This window comes from Symphodus melops, assembly GCF_947650265.1.
Source record: "Symphodus melops genome assembly, chromosome: 18".
Lineage (NCBI taxonomy): Eukaryota > Metazoa > Chordata > Actinopteri > Labriformes > Labridae > Symphodus > Symphodus melops.
In genome coordinates, this window is record NC_136708.1 from 9053228 (window position 1) to 9077755 (window position 24528).

Consider the following 24528-nt stretch of genomic DNA (forward strand, 5'->3'; position numbering starts at 1 on the left):
CTCTCTTCTCATTTCCCCCTCAACCTCCAACTCTCTGTATTTGTCTTTCGCGACATTCATTAACTAATAAGCACTCCTATTGTTTTGGAAATCCACAGCCTCCACAGGCTGCAGGGATAATCTACCCGTTTAATGTGCGGACCTCCCTGCGCTCGTTTGCACAAACGTGTTTATTTATGCACCGACATGAGTAGTGTTGTACTCGTGCAGAACTTACAAACACAGCTGGGTTTCTTAGCTGACCACTGGTTGTTCTTCTGGCAGGTGATGTTCTTCTTCCCCACCAGCTCGAAGGCAGGCAGACACTCAAAGTAGAGTTTGTCGCCGTGGCGGAATCCTGTCCCCTCTCGTTTGCCATAAGCTGGGGTTCCAGGATCTCCACAGCTGCCTTGGTCAATTTCTGGACAAGGAAAAATATACAAAGGACATGGATCATTCATCATGTGAAACTGATAAAATAATGGAACTCAGACAATTATAAATGCAGGTTTTACAGATAAGGATTTTCTTATTTGACCTGGAATCACTGAAGTGATGTTATTTCAAATGTTGATCTTTTATTGAGAAAAAAGTAAAGCATGTGACTTCCCTCTCCTACAGAGAACGTTACTTTTACTATCTTAGATAACCATCATGTGTGTCCTGAAACACGGTAGAGAAGGTAGGAGGTCTTTTCAAAAAGAAAAAGACATTGAAACCCAAGGTTATGCTTCAGTCTTCAGCAGATATTGGCGTGATACAGCTACATAAGAAATAACTTATTGAAGATACACTTCATAAAAAATAAATAAATAAATAAATAAAAAAAGGGTTTTTGTTCCTTTGGTCCCATTCATGTTTTGCAGCCGTCATTTATCAACACAATATTGCCAGAACTTTTCAACACATGCCCATGAGAAAGAGACGGATGCTTTATTCCCTCCAATTTATGAAAGGACCACGGCCTCTTTTAGTGCATTGAACGGTCTAATGTGTTTTGCTTAGCTGTTTAAAACACAATAATTAGGTAAGAATAGTTTTCCATTGAGTGTCGTCAGTAATGAGGTGATGATGATTTCCATTTCTAAAGTGTACTCTTGTGCAAAATTCAGTTTTTTTGTTTTTTTGTTTTTTTCATTTCCATTTATTTTGTGTTTCTGAGACAACCTGTCAACAGCTCTACTTAATAATTGTTCAAGTGCTAGCTGAACCAATGCATGAGGTGTTTGGATTTACAGTTCAGATTTTAATCTGATACCATTGATTCTGCTTCAACATTTCTCCCTTATGATGCCCAAAGAACATAACATGTTAGGCAACTGACCTGAGAGCACTGCTGCTCAGAGCTCAGCTGTTCGACTGGTTTTTACTTGAAAGGCAGGGTAGGAAATTTTATCTGGATACACTTTTTAAATTTTTGGTTGAAACTGTCTTAATGTCCTGAGTCTGACAGAAATTAATAATGTGTGTGCTCTTTGACCAATGTCGGCACTCGACCACGTTTTATAAACCAATCAAGCCTCTCTAATCTTTGCATGCACGAGCCTACACTCAAAGCATGAGCTGAAATCTCCCTGCTGGACCAATGGCGCTAGTGCATGTAAGTGAGGGGCGGGACTTTTGAGGGAGCACAGAGGGGAGGGGGTGGGTGAATACAGAGAAAGGTGAGGATGCTACTTTCAAAATCAGTCCAACCCCGTCTTTAACAGTTCCTGGTTTTGCTGTAATTTTACCCAAAAGACTTTCTTCCTCTGCGCCTGAGCTGAGGCTGAACGGATCTAATCAATGACTCAGAAACGAGCTGGCAAGCGTTATTAGTTTTTAGACTTTTACAGCAAAATCAAAAATGTTTTATATTTCTTGTCATGCATTTATTTTGATTATAATGATGTTTGCAACAAAGTCGGCTCTATTGTGTCAATAGCCTTTCAAATGTTGCTCATTAATGCTGCAAAACTCTCCCCTCATCTGTCTCTCTCTCCTTCTACCTCCCCAGTGTAAACAAACATTCCCACTTCCGTTTAGATGCTGACGTAAGGCCTACATGGCGCACACACACACACACACACACACACACACACACACACACACACACACGCCGTCTTTCTTAAAACACAAGCCAATTCCATTATTGAAAGATTTATGCATCTCTCACTCCCTCACTCATTCCTCTCCCTACTTCTCTGAGGTTGCAGATTGCAGATGGGAATGCTGAGGCATCCGGATGGGGGAACACAGGGAGCGAATAAGCTCATCCATCCAGGAAATGATGGCAGGGCCTAATACGATTTTAAACCGCACCAGGGGTGATGCTGGGTATAAATCCATACTCGGTCCTAATGATGATCATCATTTAGAACACATATTTAGAGCTCACTGCTGTTTGGATGTATGGCTGTCCCGAGGCAGCCTCATTCGCAAGACGACTCATTGATCTTACATGAAAGTCACCTTAAAAAGGAGGGAATGCTCAAAGACACATTTGAGCTGAGCCTGAGAGGGAATTTGGGAAAATAAATATAAACACATGTAATCCGGCATCTGGAAGATCAGCTATAAAGCTGACTCAGATATTCTTCCATGACTGTGCAAATGTAAAAAAAAAAAACACACTGTCATACAGTACAAGCACTCCTTTGTACATGTTGTTATATCACAACTGCCTCTAGAGTCACTACCATAAGAACTTCAGGGAATATGAACAGTAAATAAGGACGCTTTAAAGAGAGTGTGCGTGTCTGCTTTTGTGTGTGTTTATGTATGAAACATGTGTTTACTGTGTTTCTCGGTTTTCAAACATGTTCGTGGATGTATGTTGTGTCTGACGGAGCTGGCAGCAGTGGGTGAAACTGCATTCGATTCTCATGAATAAGGGAAGAGATGTAATAGCATATTTGTTGTCCCTGTCTGTTTGACGTTTCCGGAGTAATCCAAGCATCATAATGGGACTCAGACTCCCATTACTGTCATCAACTACACTGCTGTCTCCCAGGGCCCCGAACGACGGAGGGACTTCTACGAGTTCAGAGTGGTGTTCATGGGGACCGAGGCGGGGTAAGAAAGCGTGTACGGTACCTAGAATGGAAAACTGTATTAAACCCCAGTGAGGAAACTCATTCAAGGGGACTACAAAGGGCACTCAAAATGATCAGATCTGCCAATGGTTCATTATAAACACCGTTAACTGGTCAATACAGTAACATGTGGAGTGTGCAGTTGGAAAATACTTGAAGTGTGAGCATATCTAAATCAGTACGTTCCAGTTCTCTTCAATCCCTAAATGATGATTCTCAGTGAAAGTCAACTGTAATAATGTGTTATTGGTTCAGGCCTTCACATATGCATTTGCACCAATTTCGTTTCCCAGTGTTGTAATACATGTGGAAAGATCGAGGCCACATCCGAGTGTTTGCATCCCACACTCAAATGTGCGGTGCTGGTATGACTCTGTTTGCAACTGCACTTGATGATCGGGCTTAAAAAACCCCCCCAAAAAAACAAGTCATTGAGAATGCAAATGAGATTTTGGCTGCTCCTCTTTGGAAGGTGAAGTGGTTCCAAGCGTTTCTTCTTCTTCCCCGTCATTAACTACAACTCATTGTTTTAATTACACTTTGGTTCAGAATGTTGCTCCACTTTCTCTGTTATTTTTTTTACTGATGAAAAAATAACAGTGTGTGGGCCGGGGAGACGACTCAGTGTGGATGTGGGAGGGCAAACGGGATACGCTTGAATGTTCACGCCGTCGCTGCAGCAGGCTCAAAACGGTTCACAAGCTCCGACATACATACTCATCCAGCACAGGTTCTTGGATACATGCAGAGCTATGTTAAAAGAACTGGTAAAATATTTCCATGGATGAATTGAGTGATACACTCTGCTACATCTGGATTAATTATTCTCAACCAAATTTATTCACAGAAACAACTCCTCTATTAGCAGTTAAAGTTCATTTAAATGCATCATTTTTATATGGTATGATGAAACGTACAAATTAGGGCTTGCCTTAACTTGGTAATAGTACAGTATGGTCTTTGTAAGCCATGCAGCAGAGAGAGCTAACGAGGTAACAAGCACATTGTGAGCTTTTTTTTAAGACCTGTGTTAAGCATCATCATTAAAGTCTTTAAGAGACAGATGCTGCATCTTTGACCCAGAAAGAGCAACGTCTTAGTCACGTAACGTAAATATGTTCTATTTGAGTCTGAGATAATAGTCATGAGCAGTGAGTCACAATGCACTCAGGTAAATAATGAAATCATGTGTGGTGGTGGGAAAAAGAAAAAAGCCACTTTTCACAAGTCAGCACATCCCATTCCACTCACCTTCATAGGACACCTTGAAGCCCAGGGAGCCACTGGTGTCATCTGTTTTGAAGTTGAGCCACATCTGGTGACTGGTGCTGACCACGAGGTCTGGAGTGCTGGTTCCAGACAGGCTGAAAGAACAGAAAAAACACAAATGGACTGTCTTGAGTACCCTCTTTGTTTCAGCTCCAGACAGAACGACTGGAAGGTGCGTTCACTGTGCAGCACAGATCGGCTTTTTGCAGTCAATTCAGGATCACTTCGGCAGCTCAAGGCTTTCAGAGCATCATTAAAAAAAAAAAAAAACGTTAATGCGAGCAGCAAAACAACAACCAAAGTTTTATATTATGTATGTATAAACTATCTGACTTGTCTCATCAAAGAGAACACTAAAGCTGTTTCAGGCAATCTGAGTCTATGAAGCTTTTTTTTTTTTTTTTATTCTCTCCCTCTAATTCAAAACAGTTGGAGACAAGAAAGTGGAAAATGAAGGCAAGATCAGTCAATGCCATAGAAGTAATTTAATCCTATTTGAATAGTAATTCCACCCAGCTCTAATTAGGAAGTGTGTAGCTGCAGAGTAAATGATTAAGGGGTCTAATTTTAGTGACAGCACATTGAGGCTGGTGGGAGAAAAAAAATAAAAGAAGGTCTGTCTGGATATGTAGGGTCTGTTTCTGCAGCCTTCTGGTAACTTCTTAAAGTCAACCTTTAAAAAAAAAAAAAAAAAAAGCAAGCCAGTGCTCAGGTGACATCATTTGACATCTACTGACGCAGACCTGTGGTACGAATGATGGACAGCTAACATCCAGCCTCACACGTTTGTGTGTCGGGTCAGAAGCCGTGGCGTTCTGCTAATCGCCATCCTGTCAGAGGAGAAAGGATCTACTACCCCGTTTACCATCTTATTAATGGCTGTACGGCAGCGGGGTTACGTGCACCCGGCCTTAAAGTAAAGCAAACAGTAATTCTCTATTCGCTGCTCATGCTTGCCTGCACCGCCGACTCACACAAATACGGTGTAAAGTTAAACGGAGCCGATAGCTGCAGTAAATTCTCGGATCCTAAATAGTTTCAGTTTGTTTGTGTGAAAGAGCTCGCCCGATATCAACGACAGAATCAGCTTTTATATCATAAATAAAGTCTATAAGGGCTGAGCTGAGTCCAGTGGATATCTTTGCCTGTTCTCAGAGAGTGAATGTTGCCAGTGTATATATTCAAGTGATATTATCCTCATCAACAGAACCCTCCTCCACAAACCTCTCCCTCGTTTATCTCACACCTCCTCTCCCACCCAGACGAGGCAGCCTGGCGTAAAAAAAAAATGCATCGATAAAAACTTTATTAAGATGGTAAATCTCAACACAATTAATAACAACATCCTGTGAATTGTTATGGAGCATCTGCGAGCGCAAACTCCATTAGGGGGCATCAATATGCACTTCGCAATGCGGTGCCACATGGCTCTGATCTCGTTTTTAACATTGGGAAAAAAAAAAAAATAAAAGCGGGGGATGATTGACATTGTGGTGCGGCATCTATTTTTCATGCTCTGCTGCATCAGGTGGTGATGAAATGAAAGAGAAACAGAGCAAGAGAGAGGCTACGGCTGGAGGGTAAAGGGAAGCGAGCGGAGAGCTGCTGGCTGAAAGGAAGTGGAGGAGGAGAAGAAGAGGCGCTTGTGCCAAAAAAGAAGAAAGTTGAAAAGGAAAGAGAGAGCAAAACACAGAATATGATTAAAAAGAACACGAGTAGCAAAAGAGAAAATAACCGCAAGAGACATCGGTGTAGCATTAAAAGGCCAGGAAAGCTGGAGAACTGAGAGGAGATTAGAGGTGAAAAAAAAAAAAAAAAGATGGAGGTCAGAGGAGTCACTCACACATGGAAAATGGTCTTCTGGTCTCCCACCACCTCGCCGTCTCCCACAGTCAGGGTGTCGTAACCTCGCTCCAGGTCAAAATCCTCAAACGTCAGCTTGATCACCTAGACGAGATGCAGCAGATAAGACAATAGATACTTAAATTCTTGAGGACTCCGGGTGCAGAGGAGAGACACCCCCCCCCACTTCCATCTGTTACTTTCAGTCCCTCCGTCTATCCAATCTCTCATCAATCATTGTGGAGATATGTCAGACGCCGTTCCCTCCACAGCATGGGAACACTCAAGTAAAGTTTAAGTTAAATATGTTTCTGTTATCTACTGTGCAGTATGCATACGTGACGTGACGTTATATCCTATCCTAATTCTCTCCCCACTAGTCAACTATATGGCCGCATGCCATACGGTCTGAATGACACCTTCTCTTTTTCTCTTTAATCACCTTATCAGCAGGTGGCCTACAGCACTCGCCCTACCATTGAATAAAATATCCTGATGGTAACAGAAAACTTTTTTATTTTTTTTTATTTCACTCAATGGAGGGAAACTAAACAGCTATTCATTGTCATCTCATTTCTATCCTGCAGGTCGGAGCGTAACAGAAAGGTGGGGAGAGGTTCCAAAAACAATACGTACAACAGAGCCGAAAGAAGCAAGAGCCGACTTTAATAATGATTGAAAAACCGATAAATTTGCTTCTGATTAGTGCAAAGTGTTGATGAGGAAAGACAAACAGCAGAGAAATTTGGAGAACTAACATATAAATAAATAAATAAATAAAAAGCACATCAGGGGACTTGCTTTGTCACCTTTTTTTTTTTTTTAAATTGACTTACAATGATTTCCTCCAAATTCGTAGTGTTTTTCAAAGGACTGAGAGAGCCAGGCCTAATGAAAAAGCTTATATAAATGCAAATTGCAGTCTGTCCTATGTTAAAACCCCGTGCCTAATGAAAATTGCCAAGGTGAAGAGAAGAGATGGATGGTGTGTGGGCAAAGTAGGTCAGATCACTCGATAAATAGTTTCATAACGCAAACTCATCTCCCATCTGCCAGCCAACAGGTGGGGCACAGAGTGTGTGTGTGTGTGTGTGTGTGTGTGTGTGTGTAGGTGTGTGTGTGTAGGTGTGTGTGTGTGTGTGTGTGTGTGTGTTTCTAAACAGAAGAAAGAAAATAGAATATCAACACTATATAGATCTTTTAGATTGTTTGCAACCTCATACACCATGTCTGACATTTTGTAGTTTCAGAAAAGAAACCCCCTTTGGCCCTGATGCTGACGGATACAATCTTAATAGATTGTCATCTAAAAACAGCTGCAGCGGTACATTATGAAGGAGTATAGCCTGACAAGAACCCACATTAGTCAAAATGTCAGCAGGTTGCATTTCGGGTCACGGAGAGCTGTGTCACCTCCCTTTCTAGTTCTGCGTCACGATCCCGTCTGACCTAACGTCTCCTCTGGCTGGGCCTACGTGTACAGGCAGGAATAGAAGCCCATTACATCTTTAAGCAGAAAGAACAGCCTCACTCCATCTTCATCTGGACCAGACACGGAGCGAGAGACAGCCCAAACGAGCACTGTCTGGATCAGCAGGCTGCCGGCCGGCCGGCTTTACCCAAGGGTGTCTTTGTGTGTCCGTTTATGGGAATGCAAGCAAAGGGTGGAGGATTTAATCATTGTATATTTAGCCTCAGATAGCCTCATCTTCACTCGCGGCAGGGCAACAGTGGGAAAGAGATTTGTAAAAACGTTTTAGTTTTGACTTCAGAGAAGGGTGTTTGGCAGAAAAGCAGTTGGGTGGCCTTGAACACAACTCCAAAGTCAATGGTCTGAGCAGCTATGACACTTTCATGATATCCTCTGAGCATGCACTCAAAGCCCCTCCATTACTCTTCTTCTCTGTTTCTACTCTTCTCTCCTCTTGCTCACCACAGGTGTCTTAACTACTCGCTTTGTTTTCTGTTGGCTCAGTGCCAGGGTTATTTTCCACCTGTTTCATCTTCCTTATCGTGCACATGTCCCTATGAGAGCTTCTGTCATATGGTGTGTGTTCAACAGCTTGAATATTAAGAGGAAAGAAATGAGACATGTATGGAGCAGAGTGGTGCACAGTTCACTGGTCCCTCTCTGTCAAGACAGAATTATTTTGGTAAAGAAAAAAATAAAAGAAAAAGCACTGCGGGGTTTATAGATACCGTTATAAATGTATTTTTACCTTGGTTGTCTCGGTGGCTGTGATCACCCAAGTGCAGTTAGCATTGTTGTCGTACTGGACCGGGTAGTTGGGAGAAGTGATGACACCATTCGGTCCCCTCAACTGGCCTCCGCACATTGGGGCTACAAGGGAAGACACAGAGAAGCACATTTTTAGTCAGCGACAGTTTAAAAAAAACTCACTTTATCATTTCTGGGACCAAAAAAGTTGCAATCATCTTCGGGTGATGCTTTTTAAATGCACAAGACACGATGCTGCTTGGCTGCCCGTTGTGTGGATTCACCCTTCAACTTCCCACTTCCCTTCAATAGGTCTCCACCTGTTAAGGTTTCTTGGCTTCTCAGTTGGAAACAATGATCAATCTTAACCAAGGGGCAGTACTTTCAAATCCAACAGTGGAACTCTTTAAATCCATCTGTTTGGTTTGCGGTACCTTTAGAGTTTAACTGTACATTTGGTTTGACAGTTTAAGCCCTCTAAAAAAAAGCAGCACCATTAAATATTAAAGGCAGAATGTTCAACATTTTACAAATAAATACAGCAGAAATCAATTATATCCTCCGGTGTTGTCTCTCTGAGTCACGACTGTCCACAATGAGCGAGAAACATGAGTCTTGCTAGCTCTGCTGTTGTCAGTGCCGTGTTTACATGAACGGGACGACCTTGTGCGCTAACATTAGCCTGCTAACACACAAAAAAAAAATGCCGGCCACAGGCAGTTGCAGCTAGAGCAAAGGACACATATTGTGTCCACCACTTAACGTTGCTAAATTGTGGTGCGCTCTATTTCATATCAGCGAATGTAGGGGGTTGGAGGTGTGTCGCTGTAGGACAGTGGAGGCTTCAAAATAGCGGAGGTGTCACCAAACAGCAACAGCAGTTTGTTTTGGTTTCATGCTAGCGCTCAAGGTCGACATCTACTGGATCAAAAAGTCAAACAGTCTCCCTTTAAATCAAACTTATAAGTCACAGTTTCACCACATGTCCAAAACTGACTATCTTTATAATACTAGCATAGATTTTTGTTCGCAAATATAAATCTTACGAAATGTATTTTGACAAAAATTGACATAGTTGGTTACTATCCGAGTGTAGCTTTTATTTTTGTAATCAAGGGAGAAATAGTCAAACAGAAGAAAGAGTGAGCACTCTGCTTTGGTATTCTGTCTGATACGAGCAAACCCAGCTTTAAAGGACAATGTGACTTTTGAATGAAGGCCCGAGGGTGTCTGCATGGCAAAACCATTTAACACCCCTTTAAATTAAAGCTGAATTCTTAATGAGCAATTTAAGTGAAGTGAGTGTATGCATGTCTTTATACATGGGGTATAACCTAAACGTATTTTAAAGGGGCTGAACAAGCTACCCAGATTTTAATGAGTTGCGTCTCTGAGAGGTCCTTCGGGTGTTCAAGCCCCACTCCATGCAACACCCCCTTTCCAACAAATCGCCTTTATTATAACGTAAAATGAACTTTGGCAAAGTTAAGGGAAGAATAAACATTAATTTGAGTGGTGCCGACAGTGAGGGTGACCTTCGTGAAAATAATACAGCAGAGAGAAAGTCCAGCAAAGTAGTTATATCCCTCCTATTTTTTTTTTTGTCATCACAGGGATCATCGTATTCATCGATATTAAAGTGCAGCAGGCCACCGAGCAATATAAGTCCACGAGGAAGCAGGAAGAAGAAGGAAAGTAAGCCTTGAATATCACAAAAGAAGAAATGTGGAGCCTGAGAAAAGGTTCTGGATTTGTTGTTTGTTTTTTTTTCTGTGCTAATCATAGTGCTTTTTAATGATGACTAATGCTAATTTGGGATACAGATCCGCGATTAATCTTGGATGATGTCTTATCTTCATTCAGACTGATAAAAGCAACAGTACAAAAATGTTAAATGAGGATAATATGATGTGATAGTCTTAAAGGGCGGTGTTCATTGACATCTGAGGATTTTATCTCAATCTCGAGTGGTTCTGTACATAAAACAGAAATCAAGTGAATGTAGCCTGCAGGCGTACGGCTCAATGACTTTGTTCATTCTTTTTCACTTCAGAGAACAATGCAAGTCAAATGTGTCAGAACGAGACCTTCATCGCTGCGTTTTGTGACACAGGGAAAAAGAAGCAAAATCATTCTCTGAAGCGCTGGCAGCTGACAGTAGTTTGGAAGAGACGGAGCACCATCAATCCCTCCACCTCTATAATCCCTCTGAGATCATGCCTCCCTCTCCTCAGCACTGTAATTTAATTTAGGTTAAATTGGATCAGTCCAAGACAAAAGAAAGAATGGGGGCGTCTGTAGTAAGCTGAATTTCTTGGAACGCATTAACTCAAGTGAAGTAACAGACATGGCCTGTAGGTGATCTTAAAAAAGGATCAAATGCTGCAGGTGATTACATTTGAATAATCTGTCAGAGATTTAAAGCTTTAACAATGACACTGGAACAAAAAGGCTCATATACAACTCCATGCTATGGATGAAGGCTCCACCTGTCTATGTAAATGTAAATAACAAAAAGCTCAAGTGCACGACTTTCTGTACACTGTCCTCTCAATTTATCAAACTCCCAAACTAAGAATGATTTGGCTTAACAAAACAAATGTTTCTGCTTACTTAAGGTTATGAAAGGAGACTCATACTTTGAAAATCTTACTTGCATGTGTCAAACTTTTTGAGCGATGTTTTCATCAGTTCAGTCTTGTATTTATCATTGCAATATCACTGAGTAGTAGCAGCATATCATTGACTATTCTTGTCACGTGGTTTGTAGACGGTGAGAAAAAAGCCGACCAGAGGGGTTTTCTTAGTGAGCATCGGGATGTAACTGCAGGATCAGCAAAAGCACAATGATCCAAAACAAAGTTATGAAGCTGCAGGGCTAAATTCAACTTTTTCATCAGCACTTGTTGATTGCGTTTGAGAACTTTGGCTGCTCACAGCCACCTGCTGCAGCTTTCAAAACAAACACACACTTCATGACGTAAATAGTGAAGGCAAGTTATCTATGAGCTGAAGAGGTTTTAAAGGAATCCTTTTCAGTTTGACATCCTTTTCAAACTTCATTTAAATACACAGTACATATACACTTTAAGGCAGAATGATTTGTTGAAGTATTTCTTTGATCACAATGGTGCTGCTTCTGTAAAGTGCAGCACCGTTAAAAATATGATTCAAGTTAACAACACAATGACTCATGTATTTGTTTGTGCCAGCTTGAAAAGCACGAGTCATTACTTACATAAAGCCTTACACTGTTTAGAGCCACTTGCATTTGATATAGTTGTGTATTTCTTGAGCTGTCTTGACTTCTTTTAATAGCACCAATAATAAGCACTCTTTTAGTTGTGAACCAAAAAGCATTCCTCAGGATGTTCGACGTTTTACGAGTTTGCCTCACACTTTGTGGAAGGAGTCTTACACAGGGAAATATTTCAGTCAGCTGATAATGACCATGTCTTTCATCTCTAATATTTGGGTACATTGTTTGACAGTTTTTACTTTGAACCTTTGAGGGAACAATTTGACGCTAATGCAAATCTAGAAGCTTCAGATACGTCGATGTCACTGTCGCTGAAAACGGAAGCTGAGGAGCGCATAATTATCAAGAACAGCCTGACCGATTTTTCTTGCCTGTCACAAAATGGTCAGAAGTGAAGAAGGCGTGACTGATGGTTAGCACCACAGCAGCATGGCCAAACAGCAGGAAGCAAAGAGTGCTGGCTGCAGGTCAAAGTCAGGGCAGTCACACTATCACAGTGAACACCATATCAATAAAAGTAAGGAAAGGAGAAAAGCACGACAGGGATGTACAGCAAATGGCAACACAAGAAAGGACATCAACATCAGGGTATCTGGGTACGAAAAATACAAATTGAGGTCACATTGGGACGACTGGCAAAGTGTGCACATTGGCAGCCCACATACTGTAGGTCCTTACCTCTGCAGATGGGCCGATCATCACTCCAGCCTACGTAGCTGTCAGTCACTCTGAGACACGAAATGCTCTTTGAGCCCTGCAGTTCGTATCCCTCATCGCAAGAGAAATGCACTGTGGCTCCTCGCCTGCAGTGAAATTCCGTACAGGGAAAACACATTAGCATTCACAGCCCTTTTCTGCAAGAAATCTCAGAGACACATGAGGTCAAGCTGAAAAAAAAAAAAAAGTGGAAAAACATAGATGTATTTATTTTTGGACTTTGATTTCCAAACGGTCTGCTTTGTGTGTGTGTGTGTGTGTGTGTGTGTGTGTGTGTGTGTGTGTGTGTGTGTGTGTCGGATGTTGCCCATTTGTCTGTGTTAGAATTACTCAATGATAGAGACAAGAGCTCTGACAGGAATGCAAGCCTACAATCTAACCTAGCATCAGCTACACAGACAAAAGGCCGTGACTGTGCAGAGGCTTCAACTGTAGGAAGTGTATTTAAGTGCACACATTGTTCCATCTAATTCGGAAGCAGCAGCTTTATACGCCGTCGGATAGTATGCTCACTGCAAGAGCACTTTTTTGAATGCAGCTTGTGACTGTGTTACAGCACCCTATTGTCTCACCAACCCACTTCCTTTCTGAGCGTGCTGTTGATTAAAACTCAATTGGAATAAAAGTCAACACCATCAATGGTCTACCTGGGAGGTCATTAAACCTAACATAAGAAAGCACATTTCAAATGATGTGGCTTTTGAGACATTTTGACATACACTTAAGACTTCCAATCATTACAAAAAAAACCAACATGAAATCTAAATCAAACATGATATCTAAATAACCTTATAAAAGAGGAGAATAATACAAACATTGCTATAATTATTACATGTGATATGGATAACTGAACTAACAATGACACACAACAATTAAAGTGGGGCAACATCTTGACATCTTAACAGTAAAGAGTTAAACACTAGCGCACTATTACCGATAACTATTTCTACTGCACACATTATTGACAGCTAGTCAAGCCTAACACATGTAAACTACAGAGATCATGTTCATACGCTCTGATTATATAGGTTATGTAAATGAATGGGCTCATAGGATCATCTCTTGTACCAAAGGAAAATGAGAGAAATTCTTCTCTTGCTTTTTACCTGAAGTCTGAGCCTTTTCTTTTCCCCCGATCTGGGATCCCAGGGTCTGGACACATGTTGTGTCCCTGTGCTACACCCATCTGAGACACTGAAAGACAGACAGACAAAGAGTAAAGTAGAGGTCGGTCCAAATACAAATCTGAAAATGTTCCATTGGTTGCACAAAATAGAACTGACATAGACACATTAGGCAGCTCTGCACATGTACACACGCGGTACGCCTCTATGTGTCTTTGTCATGTTTTCAACGAGAATGATAAAAAGCTAATTAGTGTTGTAACACGACATCTTTGATAAGAGGAAGAATCAGGCTCAAATGAGAAGTGACGGTCAAACATATGTATGGTCAGTGAGTTTCGTGGTTGGGACACTGCCACCTCGGCACATTACTGGCGACGCCGCTGACTTTAACTCATCTGGAGTTCACCCTGACAATTGGTCTGCTTAGTGTTTCTTACCACGGACATCCTAACCCATAATGTGGCATTTTTGATTCAAGCCAAACTGTGGAAGATAAAGTGCCAGAAGGGGTCAGAAAACTGAAGCAGGACAGACTGTTTGACCAAGTTTGAAGGTGTGCATTAGTAAAGCAATGCAATACCTGCTCATTGGCCCGGATCCCGACTTAGAGCAAAAAAAGAAAGACATCATAACAAGGCTGACATGTTCAGCAGAGGTAAGGGCAGACAATAGAATAGAACTAATTCCTTCAAAAAGGCATTTCATTATGTGATCCTTTCCTTGGAGTCCACAGGTATTCACATTTCGGCAAAGTGAGGCAAAATACTGTGGTTAGAGAAACTGTTAAATGCATAACGGCAAAGCAGAATAACAAGAATTAAAGCAATGCAAAAGACAGAAGAGAAGAGAGACGTAAGGATTGAAAGATAAAGTGGGAGGTAGACGGGCATAAAATGAACTGTGAATGGCCTTGAGGCAGGAGAATCATTAATTCACTCTTTTCTGTTCAACAGGTTGTTCTAAACCCGTCCAGATCTCTTTCTTTGTACTAATGAATCCAGTCAGGTGACGCATGGATGTTAAGCTGTTAATGTTAAAGCTGTAGGAAATAATGAGTGGACAATTCAGCGAGCGGGTGAGATAGAACAAGGCCAAAGAAGACGGTCATGGCGAGGAAGGAAGCCAGCGCAATTACTGCCATCCATTTACAAATGGAAACTCCAGCGACAGTCCAGGCTGAGAGTCCTCTGACAACAGGCAGCATTACCCTGTTGTCTGGCCAAAGATAAATGGATGGATAAATAAAAACTTCCGAATGACTTTGAAATGGCGTTGACTGGAGCAGTGGGAGATATTACAGCAGAACTGTTTTGAAGACCAGTGCATCAATAATGCGCCAGGGTGGTTTCTTTGTTGCACTGATGCTTCATTCACTTTTCAATGTCATATTCAGTGATTCATCTTGATGAAATTTGTGGATATATCTTTTAGTTGTGTCAACCATGTGAAAGTAATTCTTTGAGGTTTGTGAAGATGTACTACATATATGTGTAAGAGATGTTATTACAGTAGCAGCAGAGTTATATTTCATCCAGCGCCAAGTGTCTGTTGTTGTCTGAGAGATTTAGCTTAACATAGATGTTTGACATTTAAGTCCAGGAGATGAGTTCTTCATGCCTGATATAGAGTGAAGTATTTGTGGGCTGTCTGTCTATCAGAATATCAGGAACACTGTTAAGAGGAACACTTTGGGTCAGTGACTGCTGAGTCCTGGTTCACTCGCATGTGAGATTCTGAGCGGCATGCCAGTAACTGCAAGGTTCATGAGGCGTGTCTGAGCTATTGTCTGTTATGTTATTTGACCATGGCTAAATAAATCTAAGATGATCCACAAGTCTGTTTGATAATGTCCTCTTCATTCATTCAACACAGATATAGAAACCGCCCACCTTACATTCACCAATGGAACTGAACGCTCAGTTCATACAGCAGCTAAAGAAAATGTAACCAACACTGTGAACTCAAACAGCACCGGGACAGGATGAGACCTCAAACATCTGTGAACATGTCGACATTATTCGTGACTCAATCTGAAGTACATTTGCATTTACTTGTTAGAAGCAAGAAATACTGTGACTGTGTTATGATGAAGACGCCATGTTTGATTATCTACTTGTCTCCTTGATTAGCACTGGTTTACTGCTGCCAATAACTAAGACATTCATTTGCAGTTTGAGGACCTGTCGACAGCCACACTTTGTTACTTACACACTGATATCTTGTGGTTGTTGTCCTTGCTGGGCAACATCTTCACACCTCTGGACTTCAGCTCTGTCATCTTCTTAACTGTAAGGGAACCAGAGCAAACAAGAAAAGCATTGTGATCATGAAACTGGCAGGAGTGTCTGCAGCAGAGACGGAGACACAGCTTAAACTGCACCACGCGTCATTACCCCACGCCCACTCGCCAAACAAAGCAGTGAAACGAGAAGAGCAAAAAGCCCGTCTACGGCCTAAAAAAAAACGAGGAAAGAGACCAAACTTTCGCCGAGGATAAAAGAGAACTTTTAATGCTCCACAACCTTCAAACGCTTTCTGTCGGTCCGTTCTCGGGTTTCAATTAGTTTGTAAAGAAATCGAGGGCGCAAATATATTGATATTGCTCTGCGTTTATTTGCGTGTGGTACGTGGCAGGAAATCACAATAGAATGTGAAAGTAAGGATTTGAAGGCAGGGTATAGACGATGCTAAATCCTTATTTATATACAAGGAAAAATATGAAGGATTTAATTGTTGAGTTTTATGATAATTGGGGGGGAACACAAACAAAGTAATCATCGCAAAGTGAGAGGCTCATCTAAATGCATATTTATTCACCGATTTCAAAAACACCATCAGCATTGTCTGTGCACCCCTTCACACTCATCTCATTTAATTACTTTGACGCTTCCTGACGATGGAAGTTTATTATTTTTTTTTGTTCAAATATGCTGAACTCTTTGCTCACTTTCAGCAGCATTAGAATTCTACCTGAGTCGTGTTTCAAGAAGGCTGCTTTGAATATGTGAGGAAAAAAGTCACAATTAAAACCGCAAGCGGTGATGAAGGGACCGAAGCACCCCACGCATGTCGGCGTGTGTCGTGACCGCGAGAGTGCGACCGTGGGCGTGAAGCCGCGACACGTGGCCAAGTAGCAGGCCTTACAGTCATCAATGGTTAAGCAAATGGAGTGCACAGAGACATCAAAGTGTGATGGTACGCCATGGCCACGCCCTTTAACGAAATAACATGCGGAGCACAACGAGAGATCTTCAACATGTCTAGAACAGACTGACACTGAGTTTACTATGATCGGATAAACGCTTTTGGAGGAGTTCGTTCAAATAGCTAACCTGTCAAACGCGAATTTCAGCCATTCAAAAAACATATGGCGGACTTCCTGTTGGGTTATGATGATGGGTGTAAGAGGATTTTATGTAGCTCCTGACATGCCCAATGAGCATAAAAAATTTCATCCATGTAGGACAAAGAAACCCCTATGGGGAGGCCATTTTTCAAATTTCATGGGGGCGCCACTGAGTCATTTAGCCACGCCCACTTATTATAACAACATGACAAGTTTAATTTTTCTGCTGGGATCATGTGTGTTATGTTTGATGACTCTACGCCTATATTAAGCACTGTAACAAACTACTTCCTGTTTGTGACGAACAACGCGTACGTACGACCACGCCCTTTGACGAAATAACATGCAGAGCACAACGAGAGATCTTCAACATGTCAAGATCACACAAACACTGACTTTTTGTCAATCGGATAAACGTTTTTATAGGAGTTCGTTCAAATAGGTAACCTTTAAAATGAGAATTTTCGCAATTAAACAAAAATATGGCGGACTTCCTGTTTAGTTTTGACTATGTGTGCAAGAGGATTTATTGTAGTTCCTGACACTATTAACATACAAAAAAATTGTCATGCATGTCAGAGAAAAAAACCTCGATGGGGAGGCCTTTCAGAAAGGAAAAATAGGGGTGCGCCGAGACATCAATGTTTGATGGTACGCCATCGCCACGCCCTTAAACGAAATAACGTGCGGAGCACAACGAGAGATCTTGAACATGTCTAGAATACACTGACACTGAGTTGACGATGATCGGATAAACGCTGTTGGAGGAGTTTGTTCAAATAGCTAACCTGTGAAAGAGGAATTTCAGCCATTTTTGTTGCATTAAAATAAATATGGCGGACTTCCTGTTTGGTTATGACGATGGGGGTCAGAGGCTTTTATGTAGCTCCTGACATGCTTAATGAGCATAAAAAATTGTGTGTATGTAGGACAAAAAAACCTCAATGGGGAGGCCTTTTTGAAAATTTCAAGGGGGCGCCACTGAGTCATGTAGCCACGCCTACTTATTAAAACAACATGACAAGTTAAATTTTTCTACTGGGATCATGTGTGTTGTGTTTGATGACTCTACGGCTATATTAAGCAGTGTCACAAACTACTTCCTGTTTGTGACGAACGTCCGTATGACCACGCCCTTTGAGGAAATAACGTGCAGAGCACAACGAGAGATCTTCAACATGTCGAGAACACACTGACATTCTCATTGCATCAATGGGATAATTGCTTTTGGAGGAGTTCGTTCAAATAACTGTGAAACGCGAATTTTCGCCATTGAAAAAAAATATGCCGGACTTCCTGTTTGGTTTTGACTATGGGTGTAAGAGGATTTTATGTGAGATCTCGCATGCTTAATGTGTATAAAAATTTTCATGCACGTACGACGAAAAAACGTCAATGGGGAGGCCCTTTTGAAAATTTGAAGGGGGCGCCACTGAGTCATCTTGCGAAAAAATTTTACGAAATGACGAGAATATCAAATTTTTCGCCAGACCCGATGATGTTGGAGATTTTGATGAGTTTTCATTCATGTTCAAGCCGTCAAAAGTGGCTCCAAAGAGGAAGAAGAAAAAAGAAAACGACAAAAATAATCATTTGAAAAACAATAGGGTCCTTCGCACTGGTCAGTGCTTCGGTCCCTAATAAAGAAGCTCCCTTTAGATAACCTGATCAGAATAAGAGGAGATGAGCTTGGTGGTAGTAGAAAACGTAGCTCTTAGGTTTAGGGTTTTAATGAGGGCGCTGTCTGCTGTAGCCCAACAAATGAAAACAAGTAGAGAGGAAAAACAAACAAATAGAGCAAAGACGACATCCAATTAACAGACGTCTCATCACTGGAGTCATTATTTTACTGAGTTGAAGTCCCTCGTCTCTCCCTTACGATGTCTCTGAGATATCCAGGAGAAAGCTGCAGCTGACCCGCTTGGAGATTCTGTTTGTGCTGGAACTTGTCTTTTTTTTTCCCTTGTCAGAGGTGATCTCTAAACCTCTGAAAGTGATGGGAGGGAAAATGAATATACAGAGGAGAGAGTGTGTGTGTGTGTGTGTGTGTGTGTGTGTGTGTGTGTGTGTGTGTGTGTGTGTGCATAAATGTGTGCTTGTGCACAATAATGTGCATGCAAAAAAAATCCCCTTTTGTTTTTCTCAAGCGGCCACAACTCGTCTGCCCAAAACAGTGAGACAGTTCGACATGGTGCCAGTGCAGTTTTTAAACTGTCTCAACATTAATGTAAGGGACATCATAATAATTTGTGTTATAAACTAATCTGCACTAGAAGAGAAAGGACAATGACAGTCCAGTATTTAAATATTTAAAAGAAATACCCTTGAGAATTGTCATTTTGGGGCGGCAGTAGATCAGTCCGTAGGGACTTGGGTCTCAATACGGACAAAAAATATGGAAGCTGTTCTGGCAGCTGGAGAGGTGCCAGACCACTGCTAAAGCACTGCTGAGGTGCCCTTGAGCAAGGCACCAAACCAGCACCAGCTCAGGGGGCAGCAGCCGCACTCTGACACCTCCCCATTAATGCACGTTCACAGGTCCTGCTCGTGCATGTGTGTGATTCGGGCCTGTGTGTGTGTGAAGCGTGACTCCAGAATAACAGAGTGCGAACCACAATTAATAAAGCATGTAAAATAAAATAAATAAAACTAATTATTTGCTCGTCTTTCCGCGCAGACTTAAAACCTGGTACACAGTTCCATCTGTTGTGAGATTCCATTTGAAACAGTTGAAGGTTGTTTTTTCTTTTTCTTTACCTTGATACTGGGCGCTGAAACCTCTCAGCTTGTGGTTACCGTCCGAGGTGAAGTGCAGTCGCAGCCAGTTCTTGCTGCTTATGATGGGGGAGGGGAGGTTGGGCCCAGTGAACCTGCGGACACAGAGAAGGAAAGTGGCTCCGATTATTAACATCTCAGCGCATCAAAAAAGGTGGAAACGATACGCGATGAACCCGGAGTGCGAGAGGATCACATCATGTGTGCATCCATTGTCTTTATCGGATGTAACTATTGGATTTCCCTTTCATCTTTTATGATCTGTATCAATGTAGCGCATGGGAAAGGACTGGGCTTTCGTGTGCTCCACTTTTGTACCGTAAAGCATTCACGTAATCCATCAGACTTCCAATAAAGTCAAGTCCAACGGCTGACAATATATCATAGCGGCTGACAGAAGCTGCCAGTCTTCTCGCTGATTGTCCTGTTTGTTTATGGTAATTGTGCTAATGTTTCAGAATTAATGTGGCCATGAATACAGGAAGCTAAAATGACTCCCCTCGAAGATCTATTAAAGGGAGGGTCTGGTACTCAGGGGGAAGTTTAATGTTAACGACTCTTAACCAAACTGTGATCCAATAAAAAAAAAATGAGAGCTGGAAAGAACAGCATTGGCATTTAGGGAAGAAAAAAAAATAGTAGAACAGTCGGTTTATTGCTTTGAAAATGCAAAAGTGAATTATACTTTGCAAACACTTATATTGCCTCCTGATCTGTATGCTAATGGGGCTGTTGCTTACTGGGCACTTCAGCAGTTGTTAAAGCCAAAGTCATTTGGGAATGCATTAAGTTTTATCTTGAGACACACTAAGTGCACACGCACACACACGCACACACGTGCACACACACGCACACGTTTACACTCAAAAGTGCATGAATTTCAAATCTCCATCTGTGATTACGTTTCCTCACCATGTCCACCTCATCTCCCACACCTCCACATCTGCTGCATCAACCACAGAGGTACTTCACTTCCCACCTCTTATTTAATAGCGTTGCAAAATAGAACAGGCAGAAATGGGAAATGCAAATCAAAGAATTGAATAAATGAAAGGAAATTAAAAGATGTACAACATATGCTTGAACTGCAGGACTGCTGTCCTTGACTGAAGGAACGTTTTTTTTTTTTTTTTTGTCTTCTAACGCCACGGAACGAAAGACTTAAGCTCCAACCAGAAGACGGAAATGATTGACTGCACCAGAAAGCTCTCTTAGGATCAATTAACAAAAAAAACAAACAAAAACATTTTTCAGGATGTATACAGAACAGCTTTGCTTCAAATAGTCATTTAGCTCCGGCTGCAGAGGGACAACAGCCTCACGATGCGGGAGCTCATATTTTGATTTATTCAGAAGACAATTCACCTCAAGGGTCACACAGAGACGCAGGAAGAGTTTTGGGCAGCAGGCGGGACAAACCACAGCGGAGAAATGAGACGATAACAAAGACAGATTGGGTATGACATCATCAGTGATTCTGCAGCCGCACTGCAAGCAAAGAGCGAAACAATGGAGCAAAGAGGAGAACATAATGTGCAACTGATGAAATTCTACGTGTGCGCTGCTCGTTAAAGCTTTTTGTTGGCGCGTAGCTCTTCCTCCCACTTATGTCAGCAAAACCTCGACCTCAACCCCCTTGGTTAAGAGAAAGGAGGCTTCTATATTACAATCAAAGCAGAAATGCAAATCCAAAAAGGTCAGGGGTAAACCCTGTTATAAAAAAAAAAAAAAAGGTGAGTGAGCGTGAAGGTGTGTGTCTGTGTTGGTCGCTTTGTGTGCACTCAATGATTTTTTTTTTTTTAGCCAGAGGAGACACTGACCTGGGCTTTTAAAGGAGGGAAATTCACGTTTGTATGCAGATATTTTAAACTGTCCTATCCATTCACTGGAAAACAAAAACAAAAAAATCGGGTTATTTAAATTCCTTCATCATTTCCTCTTCTTTGACTTTCTAACAACGCTACAGACTGAATGTGAGCGTTTGAAACACAGCATTATGTCACTGATTGACCTGCGTTTGTTTCCTTCACGTGTGTTCATGCGTGGCGCTGCTAATTAATGGAATATTAAAAGTAAGACACTGGCCTTCGTTTACAAGTTGCAGGGCTGACGTGAGCTGGCATACCTCGGGAGGTTTGTGATCACTTCAGAGAAAGAGAAGGATGAGGCATTAAGAGGGCCTTTGTGTCGTTTTGGCTCCTGCGCGGCGCTGTACTATAGGACGAGTGAGGACTAGGGCGAATGCCAGAATCACCTTTGGCTCATAAAAAAGAAGACAGCTTAAATTCTTGGGAGTAAATGTCACTCTGACAAATCCCAGAATACGATTGGCTGGAGCTCCTTGGTGCACATGCAACACCAGGAGCCGAGATGTGAACGCAAACTGCTCCGTTCAGTTGCGTGGAGTTTCTCCTCTTTCACCACAGGGACGAGTTCAAGCTACGCTTCGGATTCATCAACTTTGATTTAACGCACAACAAACAAACGCGCTGGCTTCACTGATAAGGAACTCAAGGATATTTGCTAAGAATGAGGCGTTTTACACTGAATTTACACAACACTGGATGAGGGATGAACAGATCAGCTGAAATATCAAGTTGACCCAAAGTAACCTCTCTTCCCTTTCCCCGTTCCTGTGTACACTTTGTTTTCTCTCTCTCTCTTTTTTGCTGAGAAACATTAAAGTTTAAGAATGAAAGTGACCGCGGGGAGCAACAGAAAAAAGTCCTGAGCTGGCTGATGGAGGTCTCCTGAAGGGTGTTGAGGCAACTTTCTACGGTTCCTTTTTTTCCCTTCACCTCACTCCTTGTTGTATCCCTCTCTCTTTCTCCCTCCGTCTCGGCTTGACCATATTCGGTTTTATGCGGAATTGTCTTGAGAGTGCAGTGTTAAATCAGTTTCCATTTCCAGTCCCCAAAGCTCCCCTCAGTCTGAGTCAGACTTTTTGATGATTGTCCAAGAAAATGTGGTTTGGGGGCGAGCCAAGGTGATGGAGGCAGCCAGTGGTGATCTTGACACAGGGGGACTGAGCTGTGAAGCACACACTGACACGCAGACTTACTTTGCACTGCTGCAGATCTTTCCATATACATTGGATTTTAGCAACTTTAAGAAAAGATCAGGAACAGTTTATTTATTTTACACACCAGGTGGTAGTTACATAAAGTGAGAACAGACATAACATAGGGTAAAGAAAGTGGGGGAATTACAGTTGGGGGAGGGATAAGAACAGGGGGAAAACAGAATATTACTATTAATGATAATAATGGAAATTGTAAAACAAAACAAATAAAACATTAACAAAGCAACAAGAAAAAAAAAGGAAAAAAAGATCAGGAACAGTTAATTGTTAAACAATCCAAAATGCTAATCTCACGATCAGATTGTGATTGAAGGAAACGTCAAGGAAATGTCAAAAGTCAATTGACATAACAGCAGCACTGAGATATTTTCCATAATGATGTGTTCACTCATTTAATTGTAAATGCCCTTCATGATTTTGCACAAAGGTCGTCGTCGTCAAATAATTCAGCAACCTTTCCCGGCTAAATTGATCTTTCTCTCCTTTATAGTCACCATTTCATGTCATCTGGTTTTTCTTCAAGGGGCAAGGTGTCAAATTACTTGGTGCATAATCAGCGATGGGCGGGGTTTAGGTGTCAGAGGTGACCAGCTCCACATTAGGATCAAACGCTTCAAATTACTGCTTAGCACATGAATTCAATGAGATCCGGCGTCTGAGTCCGTGCGTGGGTGCTCGGCGGTGGAGAGACGGCCCCCGATTCCCGGACGGAGAAACGTTCCGAGTTAATTTGCAGCTCCGCTCCGTCTGATCAATCAGAGCGCTGCTCTGTATGCAGGTCCACGGTGGCTACAGCAAGACCGGAGGTCGCCGTGACTTTAAAGCCAAACTTTTCAGCATGTTAATGAGGGGATGGGAGTTATAGCGAGGGCTGCGCCATCCAGATGTACATCCCAAGACACTCGCGCATCATCGGCAAGTGGTTACACTCAAACCTGGTCCTCTCTCTTTCCCTCTCTGTCACACACACACACAGAGTTAAAAACCCAATCAGTGTAGAAGACCCTTCAGCCCAGAATGGGAGTATTTGAGTGCTGGCAGAGTTGTAGCTGTGACCTTCAGATGTAGTTGAGCCCAGACGTACACGGGGGGTTTAAACACACAGCTCCCAACAACATAGAAACCACAACACTGTACAACATTCATATCTTCAAACAGCAACCACCCAGGCACTAAAAACACCAACCTGGCTTTATAACCTAAAGTATTAAGAGGGGGGGGGGGGGGGGGGGGGGGGTCGTGGGTCTGTGCTGATGTCCTGAGAAGAAAAATAAGGAGTTGCAGAGGAGGTTCAAACCTGCAGACCCATCAGAAAAAAACAAAAAAAACAAAACATGTCTGTTCCTCTTCCTCTTCTGCCATCATGTATTATTCATGCTCAGACCTCTGGCCCCCATCAGAAGGCCTTGTTAAATCTTCGGAGAGATTCATTTCTTCCTCCTACTACAACTTATTTTATGCCCTCCCAAAAGCATATAATGCAGACACTTATTGAAGGGAATTTCCTTTTAGGGAAAAAAAAAAAAAAAAACAACACGCTTGCCTTCATCTTGACTTCCCTCCCCCCCTTTCTTTTCTTTAAGCCTGTATTAAAGTGTTCTGCAAATATACACCTGTCTGACTCTCGGTTAAGACAGTGACAGGACACGAGACGTTCAAATCCAGCAGAAATCTAGAAGTTACAACTTTTTTTCCCTTTTTTTTTTCGCTATGTTCCGACAACCTATGATGAGTTGTCAGGCACATATTTCCTCCCGGATCTCGACTCTAGATTCAACGTTGAAAGGTGGGAGACATTGGGAGAGTTGCTGTGCTGATAAAAGCGCGAGCTGATTTCTCT

The 24528-nt window shown here is 42.0% G+C and overlaps 1 protein-coding gene across 2 annotated transcripts in view; it reads right to left on the reverse strand.

Annotated features, from left to right (window-relative positions):
- The window catches only part of csmd2 (CUB and Sushi multiple domains 2), a 226631-nt gene that overhangs the window by 102744 nt on the left and 99359 nt on the right, over positions 1–24528 (reverse strand). For both annotated transcript variants that reach the window (XM_079368716.1, XM_079368717.1), the window contains 8 exons: positions 19589–19701; positions 15694–15771; positions 13465–13552; positions 12320–12444; positions 8384–8505; positions 6166–6269; positions 4305–4417; positions 218–400 (listed from right to left, as the gene is read on the reverse strand). In XM_079368716.1, the coding sequence (XP_079224842.1) occupies positions 218–400; positions 4305–4417; positions 6166–6269; positions 8384–8505; positions 12320–12444; positions 13465–13552; positions 15694–15771; positions 19589–19701 (926 nt within the window). The remainder of the gene's footprint in view (positions 1–217; positions 401–4304; positions 4418–6165; positions 6270–8383; positions 8506–12319; positions 12445–13464; positions 13553–15693; positions 15772–19588; positions 19702–24528) is intronic.